General features: G+C 37.1%; 1 protein-coding gene across 2 annotated transcripts in view; it reads left to right on the top strand.

The window, feature by feature from the left end:
* The window catches only part of STEAP4 (STEAP4 metalloreductase), a 30,700-nt gene extending 18,722 nt beyond the window's left edge, over window positions 1-11,978 (top strand). For both annotated transcript variants that reach the window (XM_016957700.4, XM_016957701.4), the window contains 4 exons: window positions 4,131-4,588; window positions 5,234-5,761; window positions 7,326-7,490; window positions 8,772-11,978. In XM_016957700.4, the coding sequence (XP_016813189.1) occupies window positions 4,133-4,588; window positions 5,234-5,761; window positions 7,326-7,490; window positions 8,772-9,002 (1,380 nt within the window). In that variant the 5' untranslated portion in view covers window positions 4,131-4,132 and the 3' untranslated portion in view covers window positions 9,003-11,978. The remainder of the gene's footprint in view (window positions 1-4,130; window positions 4,589-5,233; window positions 5,762-7,325; window positions 7,491-8,771) is intronic.
* The last annotated feature ends 273 nt before the right edge of the window (window positions 11,979-12,251 follow it).

Genomic DNA, 12,251 nt, shown 5'->3' with positions numbered 1-12,251 from the left:
AGACCAGCCTGACCAACATGGAGAAACCCTGTCTCTACTAAAAATACAAAATTAGCCAGGCATGGTGGCACATGCCTATAATCCCAGCTACTCAGGAGGCTGAGGCAGGAGAATCACTTGAACCTGGGAGGCGGAGGTTGCAGTGAGCCAAGATCACAGCATTGCACTCCAGCCTGGGCAATGAGAACGAAACTCTGTCTCACAAAATAAATAAATAAAATAAATCTTTAATTTATTTTGAATTTACCTTGGGGTGGAGTATAAGGTATAAATTTATTTTTTTCTTTCAGGTAACTCTTGAGTTGCCCCAATGTTGAAACCACCTTTGCAAAAATTCTAACTGAAGAAATTATGACAGTGAAAGAGATCAGAACTAACTGACTCCATCTGGCTTCTAACCTTTAAGCTGTCCTTGTTCATTCCTGATTGTAGGCAGAACTAACCTTGGGAAGGAATTTAGTTTATGGTTTGGCTCTGAAACAAAATTGATAATGTCCCTTTTCCCAAAAAGACCCACTTCTTGCCTGGGGACCAGTCTGCCTTTGTAGGACTAACAGATTAACTACAGGATTAGATATTACATTTTAGGGGTCATGTAGCCTCTGGCTACAAGAGTCTGACCTTCCCCAGATTGCTCCTATGGATAGCGTTACTATTATAAAACCTAAGATCAGTGCTTGAGATATTTTGCAGACCCTGCACTGGATGGATCAGCTGACACCACCCAGATTGGTAATCTGGCTTAACCACTTCTGCGATCCCCTCTATAATTGTATCTCCAACCTGACCAATCAGCACTTCCCACTTTCGAGCTCCTATTTTAATTTAAATTATCTTTAAGAACTCTGATCTTCGTGCTCCGGGAAACTGATTTGTGTAATAATAATACTCGTGTCTCCCATACAGCCAGCTCTGCCTGAATTACTCCTTCTCCATTGCAATCCCCCTGTCATGATAAATTGGCTCTGTCTAGGCAGCAGGCAAGGTGAATCCATTGGGCAGTTACAAATTTGGGGGCTCGACCAGGATTGCCTTTGTTGTTACCTGCTCTGTAGCCCACCTCTGGTGATGGATCTGGAGGCCAACCCAAGTGGCCACCTAGTTCTCTTGGACTAGGGGCTGACTCTGGCACTGTCTGCCAGTGGGGTGCTGCTGACCCAATGTGCATGGATTCAATTGCAGTGGAGAAGTAATGCTAGGGAGATATCTCATAACTGTAGCCTCATCAATGGGTGTCTGTAGCTGTAGCCTCAATGCAAGGTGTCTGATTTGGTGAGTATTCCAGGCAGCTACCAACAGCCCCTTCCTTCTCCTGATTTATTGGCCTCTCTGGAGGTGCTGCTGTCTCTTAGTAACCTCCCAGGGTGTCTATCTGTAGCCCTATCACAAGGTATCTGCCTGTAGCTCCATTACAAGGTGTCTGTAGCTGTAGCCCCATTACAGAGTGTCTGTCTGTAGCCCCATTAGGGGGTGTCTAATTGGATGGAGACTAAGGAACTTGTTTGGAGGACTACTCTTGGTTTGAGACTGGGTCTGGAATCTGTGTCTTGAAGGCCTTCTGTTCATCTTACATTGTTTGTGTGTGTGTGTGTGTGTGTGTGTGTTTATATGTATGGAGAGCCCTGAAGGTTGCTCACAGCAGTTTTCTGGGGGCAGGGGACAGAGTCTCACTCTGTTGCCCAGGCTGGAGTGCAGTGGTGCAATCTCAGCTCTCTACAATCTCCACCTCCCAAGTTCAAGCAATTCTCATGCCTCAGCCTCAGAGTAGCTGGGACTATAGGCGTGCGCCTCCATGCCCAACCCTGAGTTATCATTTTGAGTAAATGAATGACTTATGGTGACACGGGACTCTATTTTGTGATATCCAGTGTTTTAAATCTTTGATATTTGACAAACCTTCCAAGATCAAATTATAAGTTTAAAAAAAAAATTAGATATCCTGAAGTTCAAAAAGATATATTAGGCTTATTTAATGTATTAAAATCATGCAGGAAACATTGTCAAATATAAAATGGTGTTTAACTTTCTTTGAGTTATACTCATATAAATATGTTATTAGTATGTGTTATAAAATTGTATAAGATTTCTATAATTCTAATATGCCTCAGTATATGTTATCAGTAATAATTATAATTGTTATGTTGAATTTTTGTGTGCCACAGAGGTAACAAATTTCCTTGTCAATTTCTTTGACTGTGGCTTCCCTAAAACATTTCTGTCATCTGCAGACAATTGTTGTCTTGATTTGGTCCTCTTTAGGAGATGGTTTTATAATCAGCTATAAAACTTTGACAGGTGCTCTTGAATGCAAGTTTCTGATAACCTTGGAGATTATGACATTAAAATAAAGGAAAAAACTTTCGGGACTCTCATAAAGAGCTGAAATGTTCTTTCATATGAAGAAATCAGCTCTGTCTAGGTAGCAGGCAAGGCAAACCTGTTGGGTCATTACAACATTAGCTATTAAATAATCTGTTTTCTCATTGACCTGAGATGCTATTTTTATCATATGTGTTTGGGTCCATTTCTGAATTTTTTAAAAACTTATTCATTAAAATTTGTCTACTTTTCTTTTTTCTTTTCTTTCTTTTTTTTTTTTTTTTGAGACAAAGTCTCTCTCTGTCGCCCAGGCTGGAGTGCAGTGGCCTCCTGAGTAGCTGGGATTACAGGCGCGTGTCAACACACCCAGCTAATTTTTGTATTTTTAGTAGAGATGGGATTTCACTATGTTGGCCAGGCTGGTTTCAAACTCCTGGCCTCAAGTGATCCACCTGCCTTGGCCTCCCAAAGTGCTGGGATTACACGCATAAGCCACTGTGCCTGGCCAGAACTTTATCCATTTCTTTGATAGTACCACATTATTTAATTATTTTAGCTTTATAAAAATTTTAATATTTAATATGACTAGCATCCCATTTATTAACCTACTTTTCAGAATTTATAGAATTAGGGAAAACTGACGTCGTGTGAGCCTTGCCATCCAAGAACATGCTGTACATTTTCATTTATATAAGTTCTCTTCTCCTGATTCTTAACAGCATTTAAAATATTTTTCATATATATGTTGCACATATCTTGCTATCTTGTTACATATTGTCTTTATTTTGTTGCAGCTATAAGTAGGATCCTTTCATGGATTAAATCTTCTTACTGGTTTCTTTTTTAATATATGAAGAATATTTATTTTAATCGAGTTCCCAGCCTAGATGTTGAATTGTTTTTGTATGTATGATACTTTTTTGGTTGATTTTCCCAGTTTTTAAAGTTTGATCTAGTTCGATCATCTAGAATCCCTTTTGAATTTCTGTACCTCTGATTTCTTTCTCTGATCTAGTTATGTTAGAGCTTTCAGAACAATAACTAAAGTGCTCATAGCAGATGTATTTGTCTGGTTCCTGACTTTGTTGGAAATGTTTCTACTAATGTTTTTAGGCATAATGCTGAATTTTAGGTTAAGATCAATAATTTTTATATGTTAAGGAAATATCTATGTATTTCTCTTTCACTATGAATCAAGAATAAATGTTGAATTTTAACAGATGTCCTTTTAACATACACAGATATGACAGACTTTTTCCTTAAATCTTTTAATATAAAATTAAATTTTAATCTTTTAAGTTATATTAATGAAGTTTCAAAAATTGAATTTATAGAACTAATCTTCACATTTGTAGAATAATCCCCATTTGATCAACATATACCTTCTATTAACAAGCTGCTGGATTGTGTTTGCTAATGTTTTATTTAGTTTTTTTTTTGTATCACTAAACAAGTGAATTTATCTATAATTTATTGGAGCATATTTTTTGTCAGATTTTGCCCTGTATCCTTTTATCAAACAGAAGCTTTTCACCAGTGATTTTGTTAAATAAGACACATATGAAAAGATATATGACAATTTTTACTCCTTCCAAATTTGGGGGGAAATATATATGACAATTTTTACTCCTTCCAAATTTGGGGGGAAATATATATGACAATTTTTACTCCTTCCAAATTTGGGGGTAAATATAGTTAAGATAATTAGATTACAACAAGTCAATTACATTACTTCGTGAATATAGCTCTCTTTAATTTTCCAGGCACAGAGCATTTATATTTTGTTGGGCATTTGTGTTATTATTTTTCAGTTATGGAGAAAACTTGTATAGATGCACTTCCTCTTACTATGAATTCTTCAGAAAAACAAGAGACTGTATGTATTTTTGGAACTGGTGATTTTGGAAGATCACTGGGATTGAAAATGCTCCAGTGTGGTTATTCTGTTGTTTTTGGAAGTCGAAACCCCCAGAAGACCACCCTACTGCCCAGTGGTGCAGAAGTCTTGAGCTATTCAGAAGCAGCCAAGAAGTCTGACATCATAATCATAGCAATCCACAGAGAGCATTATGATTTTCTCACAGAATTAACTGAGGTTCTCAATGGAAAAATATTGGTAGACATCAGCAACAACCTCAAAATCAATCAATATCCAGAATCTAATGCAGAGTACCTTGCTCATTTGGTGCCAGGAGCCCACGTGGTAAAAGCATTTAACACCATCTCAGCCTGGGCTCTCCAGTCAGGAGCACTGGATGCAAGTCGGCAGGTAAGATTAAACAAATTTACACTCAATCTTTAAAACATGAATCATTAAATGTGCACTTGCCTCAAAGATTCCAAAATATAATTCCAAGATGAAATGCCCACTAAATATTACATTTTGCTAATATGTGCTGTGAATAATTTTCTTGAGCTTGACCAAATAAGGTGGTCAACTGTTATATCTCCCACTGTCTGCACCCTCAGATTTTAGTTTGATGGAACCCCATGGTGTCAGCCTCTGGAGGCTTCTTGTCAGTACTAGAAACTAATACTTGGTGAATATCCTTTTCTGCTTCTATTACCTTGTATGAAACTGGTTCCATTTATACACTGAGATTAGAAGCATTCATAAGTGATGCGGCACCACAAACACAGAAGATCAAACTACTCACAGTGTGGAGAACCATGTCTTATATAAGTGTGATGTGCCTAAAACCATCATCAACTAAAAACCCTGGTACTTACCTATCTAAGACACCACATACAAGTTTAAAACATCTTGTTACATATGTTAATTCTACATCCTCATTTTAAAATCGGTTCACTGTTGTATGTCATCATTTGGCATGGTGCTGTTGTAGCCTTTCAAAATAATTATTAAATAAGGAAAAGGAGTAAATACAGAATTAATTAACTGTTTTTAAACTAGGTGTTTGTGTGTGGAAATGACAGCAAAGCCAAGCAAAGAGTGATGGATATTGTTCGTAATCTTGGACTTACTCCAATGGATCAAGGATCACTCATGGCAGCCAAAGAAATTGAAAAGTACCCCCTGCAACTATTTCCAATGTGGAGGTTCCCCTTCTATTTGTCTGCTGTGCTGTGTGTCTTCTTGTTTTTCTATTGTGTTATAAGAGACGTAATCTACCCTTATGTTTATGAAAAGAAAGATAATACATTTCGTATGGCTATTTCCATTCCAAATCGTATCTTTCCAATAACAGCACTTACACTGCTTGCTTTGGTTTACCTTCCTGGTGTTATTGCTGCCATTCTACAACTGTACCGAGGCACAAAATACCGTCGATTCCCAGACTGGCTTGACCACTGGATGCTTTGCCGAAAGCAGCTTGGCTTGGTAGCTCTGGGATTTGCCTTCCTTCATGTCCTCTACACACTTGTGATTCCTATTCGATATTATGTACGATGGAGATTGGGAAACTTAACTGCTACCCAGGTAAATCTCTTCTTATATATTTTCCTCTGCTCCTGAAATCAGAGACTATTGCTACATCATATTCCATTTCATAATTATAGAAAGTCACTCTTCTAAGCATCTTCTTTTTTAAAGTAACTAGAATTAGAAATGTCATGTCAGTTTTTTAAAATGAATCCAGTTTAGATCTCATACAACTATTAAGAATAAAATTTTGCCAGGGGCGGTGGCTCACTCCCATAATCCCAGCACTTTGGGATGCCGAGGCAGGTGAATCATGTGGTCAAGAGATCAAGACCATCCTGGCCAACATGGTGAAACCCCATCTCTACTAAAAATACAAAAATTAGCTGGGCATGGTGGCAGGCACCTCTAATCCCAGCTACCCAGGAGGCTGAGGCAGGAGAATCGCTTGAACCCAGGAGGCAGAGGTTGCAGTGAGCCGAGATCGTGCCACTGCACTCCAGCCTGGGTGACAGAGCAAGACTCCATCTCAAAAAAAAAAAAAAAGAAAGAAAAGAAAAAAAGAAAAAAATGATAATACTAGTTTACTTTCCAGGTTCGCTTGGGTCCAGATCTGTATTCCCAGGGCTCATAGAGATATTGGCAAACTGACAGATTTCATGGCTCAAGAAACCTAAAGACACCTACTTGAATTCCTTTGGTTGGCAGTCAAATGTTAACTAATGTGTTTTCAAGCTTCTATTCTTAGGCATGTTACTTCCTTTTGGAAGTCAAAACCAACCATCTTTTAAGTAAGAGGGCTAACCAAACATGTGCCACACTAAAGCAAACAAATTCACAAAAGAGCGCTTATAATTCCCTTAATGTTTGACTTGGGGGAAGTTGACCTCAATAACTAGAAAACCAAATAATTCTGAGCAAATATCAAATATTGTCTTATGCATAATCAAAAGATTCAGTGAGAATCAGCTGAAGGAGTTTTAAGACATTCTCAGAGGAAGTGCTATAAGTCAGTTCTAGTTTAGAAATAGCTAGTTTTAATAGATCTTACTTCAGTCTCAAAAATTATTAGTTAGTCATTAATGATGCTTCTATGGGTTTCTCTACATTATTTTCCCAACAAATACATGTAAGTTTCCTGGGTAAGAGTCACACTACAAGTGTCTGATTCCTCTCAACATGTGGTGCAAGACTGATGTATTATATTATGACATAATAAACATGAAAGAACCCACTTTGAGAGTGTGAGTAATCCACATATAAAGCAGAAAAACAGAATTCTGATGTAATTGTTTGAGAACATCAAGTTTTGCTTGGGGAACAAAATACAGATGGTAATGAAGTTTTAAATGAGTGTTTACTGTCTTTTAGAATTTACAGGGAAAATCAAAACTTTCTACACAACTCCTAGAATCAAGTCCAAACAGAACCAATTACTTTTTTTGCCAAAAAATGTAATTTCTAAGTGTATTTTTCAGTAAAGTTATTTTAAAATAATTTTTAAGAAATGCCATACAATTTGCTTTGAGCAAATAATTTGTGCCCACTGTCAAAGTGTGGGCAGTTTGTAAAATGTAGTTTGTAAAAATGTAGTTTTGTAATTGCTTATAATTTTTCTTAGGCAATACTCAAGAAGGAGAATCCATTTAGCACCTCCTCAGCCTGGCTCAGTGATTCATATGTGGCTTTGGGAATACTTGGTTTTTTTCTGTTTGTACTCTTGGGAATCACTTCTTTGCCATCTGTTAGCAATGCAGTCAACTGGAGAGAGTTCCGATTTGTCCAGGTAAGAACTTCAAGATCATTCCTAACTTTTCATTTTGCTCCATCACTTCCCTAGCAATCATATTTAAAAATTCAAATTAGAAAATATTGAACCTAGGTACAAAAGGCAGAATCCATAATGATTTGATTTCTTAATACTCGCCAAGATTCCTGACTGCCTCCATATCTACAGCTAAGACTATAGGGTGAAAAGTACTAAGAACTATTACAATTTATGTGTGGAGATGTACTAGGTACAAGGCGAAAAGAAACCCCAAGACAAAATTTCACCATCTAGAAATTAACCTTACAACATGGACATATAGATATGGAAAACCAGATGTTGAGATAAAGTTTAAAATCTTCACAGCAAGATTTGATAGATGTCATCACACCGGAAGACTAATACTCTTCTGTAAGAGGGAAAATTGTTTTCTTTCACATGTCAAGCACCAACCAACCCCTCTTTAAAGGCAGTTAGTAACTACACATTCTTGTAGACCAGTGGTCCTCAAAGTATGGCACCAGGACCAGCAGCATCTGCACCACCTGGAAACTTGTTAGATACACAAAGCCCCAGGCCATGCCCAGGCCTACTGAATCAGAAACTCTGAACCTGTGGCCCAGAAATTTAATGAGCCTTCAAGATGATTCTGATGCATGCTTATTATGAGTATAATAGAAAAGAGCATTAGTCTTTAAAATTAGGTTAGAATTTTATAGAACTATTGGAATCTTAAGTCTTGCAATTTCTCCCAGGGACCAAATGCAGTCAACATGTTCTCATTAACACTTTTGTTCAAGGTATTAAGGCAGAAATAAACCATAAGCTTTAAAATGTAGGCTGAAACAAGATTGGCTATTGCTCTTTATTGTGATAGAAATGAGCTAGGATCTGGTTTTAGTCAGTAACATATACTAAGATGGTGCTTCTTGAGGTCATACTGTGTCATATTCATCTCTGACCTCTAGAAAAGATGATAAATAAAAGTTTCACCTTTGAGAACCAAGACAAGCTACATTATTTATTCTAACTTGGAAGAGTTTACTCCTGGGAAACTTTTCCATCCAGCTAGGTTAAGGTGAAGCTACTATGTCATTTGTAAGAAATAATCTTGTTTTAATGAAGTATTTACCATCCTGAAGAAGGGTTAGTGCTTTTTTTCAGTACTTGGCAAAGTGTCCTAAACATTATAGGTCTCAAATGTTTGTGGTTGTTGACAAATATCTGTCACTGGCTTAGAGTGTTTCACTTTAAGATGTAAATAATGTTAACTTACATATTTTTGTTTCTTGTTTATAGTCCAAACTGGGTTATTTGACCCTGATCTTGTGTACAGCCCACACCCTGGTGTACGGTGGGAAGAGATTCCTCAGCCCTTCAAATCTCAGATGGTATCTTCCTGCAGCCTACGTGTTAGGGCTTATCATTCCTTGCACTGTGCTGGTGATCAAGTTTGTCCTAATCATGCCATGTGTAGACAACACCCTTACAAGGATCCGCCAGGGCTGGGAAAGGAACTCAAAACACTAGAAAAAGCATTGAATGGAAAATCAGATATTTAAAACAAAGTTCAATTTAGCTGGAGTTCTGAACTATGGTTTTGAATGTTTAAAAAAGAATGATGGGTACAGTTAGGAAAGGTTTTTTCTTACACCGTGACTGAGGGAAACATTGCTTGTCTTTGAGAAATTGACTGACATACTGGAAGAGAACACCATTTTATCTCAGGTTAGTGAAGAATCAGTGCAGGTCCCTGACTCTTATTTTCCCAGAGGCCATGGGGCTGAGATTGAGACTAGCCTTGTGGTTTCACACTAAAGAGTTTCCTTGTTATGGGCAACATGCATGACCTAATATCTTGCAAAATCCAATAGAAGTATTGCAGCTTCCTTCTCTGGCTCAAGGGCTGAGTTAAGTGAAAGGAAAAACAGCACAATGGTGACCACTGATAAAGGCTTTATTAGGTATATCTGAGGAAGTGGGTCACATGAAATGTAAAAAGGGAATGAGTTTTTTTGTTGTTTTTTGGAAGTAAAGGCAAACATAAATATTACCATGATGAATTCTAGTGAAATGACCCCTTGACTTTGCTTTTCTCAATACAGATATTTACTGAGAGGAACTATTTTTATAACACAAGAAAAATTTACAATTGATTAAAAGTATACATGTCTTGGATACATACGTATCTATAGAGCTGGCATGTAATTCTTCCTCTATAAAGAATAGGTATAGGAAAGATTGAATAAAAATGGAGGGATATCCCCTTGGATTTCACTTGCATTGTGCAATAAGCAAAGAAGGGTTGATAAAAGTTCTTGATCAAAAAGTTCAAAGAAACCAGAATTTTAGACAGCAAGCTAAATAAATATTGTAAAATTGCACTATATTAGGTTAAGTATTATTTAGGTATTATAATATGCTTTGTAAATTTTATATTCCAAATATTGCTCAATATTTGTCATCTATTAAATTAATTTCTAGTATAAATAAGTAGCTTCTATATCTGTCTTAGTCTATTATAATTGTAAGGAGTAAAATTAAATGAATAGTCTGCAGGTATAAGTTTGAACAATGCATAGATGACCGAAAGTTACGGAAAGTCATAGGGCAGAGAGGTGTGAAGATTCATCATTATGTGAAATTTGGATCTTTCTCAAATCCTTGCTGAAATTTAGGATGGTTCTCACTGTTTTTCTGTGCTGATAGTACCCTTTCCAAGGTGACCTTCAGGGGGATTAACCTTCCTAGCTCAAGCAAGGAGCTAAAAGGAGCCTTATGCATGATCTTCCCACATATCAAAATAACTAAAAGGCACTGAGTTTGGCATTTTTCTGCCCGCTCTGCTAAGACCTTTTTTTTTTTTTACTTTCATTATAACATATTATACATGACATTATACAAAAATGATTAAAATATATTAAAACAACATCAACAATCCAGGATATTTTTCTATAAAACTTTTTAAAAATAATTGTATCTACATTATATATTCAATTTTACATCCTTTTTTAAAGGCTTTGTTTTTCTAAAGGCTTTGTTTTCCTTTTTATTTATTTTTTCTTTTTTATTTTTTTGAGACAGTCTTGCTCTGTCGCTCAGGCTGGAGTGCAGTGGCACGATCTCAGCTCACTGCAACCTCCTCCTCCCAGGTTCAAGTGATTCTTGTTCATCAGCCTCCCGAGTAGCTGGAACTACAGGCATGTGCCACTGTGCCCAGCTAATTTTTGTACTTTTAGTAGAGACAGGGTTTCGCCACATTGGTCAGGCTGGTCTTGAACTGCTGGCGTCAAGTGATCTGCCTGCCTCCGCCTCACAAAGCACTGGGATTACAGGCATGAATCTGGCCTTACGTGATATATTTTCTTAATGGCTGCATAATATCACATCAAATAGGCATTTTTCAAACCTCTTTCCTTATTAAACATGTAGACTATATCCATTTTTTACTAAAATAAATAACATTTCAGATAATATCTTTGCACTGATAATGTTGCCAAGCCATTTCTAAAGTGACCTTATCAATTTAATTACCATTGGATGAGGGTGTTGCTTTCATTGCACCATTGTAGATTGTCTTTTTTATTTCAATTTGCATTTATTTATAACTGGTTGCAAAGGTACACAGAACACATGCTCCTTCAACTTATCTTTGATAAACCCAAGCAAGGATACAAAAAGTTGGACGACACTGAGTAGAGTCATGGTATATGGTGCTGACCCTACAGTATCAGTGGAAAAGATAAGGAAAATGTCACTACTCACCTATGTTATGCAAAACAGTTAGGTGTGCTGGGGCTGGATACTGCTCTTTTACTTGAGCATTGGTTGATTAAAGTTTAGGTACCATCCAGGCTGGTCTAGAGAAGTCTTTGGAGTTAACCATGCTCTTTTTGTTAAAGAAGGGAGTAATGTGTTTATCCTGGCTCATAGTCCGTCACCGAAAATAGAAAATGCCATCCATAGGTAAAATGCTGACCTATAGAAAAAAATGAACTCTACTTTTATAGCCTAGTAAAAATGCTCTACCTGAGTAGTTAAAAGCAATTCATGAAGCCTGAAGCTAAAGAGCACTCTGGTGGTTTTGGCATAATAGCTGCATTGCCAGACCTGACCTTTGGCCCCAACCACAAGTGCTCCAAGCCCCACCAGCTGACCAAAGAAAGCCCAAGTTCTCCTTCTGTCCTTCCCACAACCTCCCTCCTCCCAAAACTATGAAATTAATTTGACCATATTAACACAGCTGACTCCTCCAGTTTACTTAAGGTAGAAAGAATGAGTTTACAACAGATGAAAATAAGTGCTTTGGGCGAACTGTATTCCTTTTAACAGATCCAAACTATTTTACATTTAAAAAAAAAGTTAAACTAAACTTCTTTACTGCTGATATGTTTCCTGTATTCTAGAAAAATTTTTACACTTTCATATTATTTTTGTACACTTTCCCCATGTTAAGGGATGATGGCTTTTATAAATGTGTATTCATTAAATGTTACTTTAAAAATATTTCCTAGTTTTGTTTAATTCTGGTTTTAACTCATCAGCATTCCAAATAAAGTTACTAAAAGGTTTTGAATCACAGTAGTTCCAGCATCTGGGACTAAAAATACTTCCCTTCAGGGATAAGCAAAAGAGAAGGCAGTGCATGGGTTTGAAAGTGCATTAACAGATCTGCAGCTTCTTGCAATGTAAGCTTGAGCTCAGCGGGGTGGCACAGTCCAGTACGCTGTGTGTGCTTCAGTATTACCCTCAGAGAGGGGAGAGCATCAGATGGCTAAA

The sequence above is a fragment of the Pan troglodytes genome, chromosome 6 (assembly GCF_028858775.2).
Source record: "Pan troglodytes isolate AG18354 chromosome 6, NHGRI_mPanTro3-v2.0_pri, whole genome shotgun sequence".
Lineage (NCBI taxonomy): Eukaryota > Metazoa > Chordata > Mammalia > Primates > Hominidae > Pan > Pan troglodytes.
Note: the sequence above shows the minus strand (reverse complement) of the source record. Positions and strands in the feature narration are given on the sequence as shown.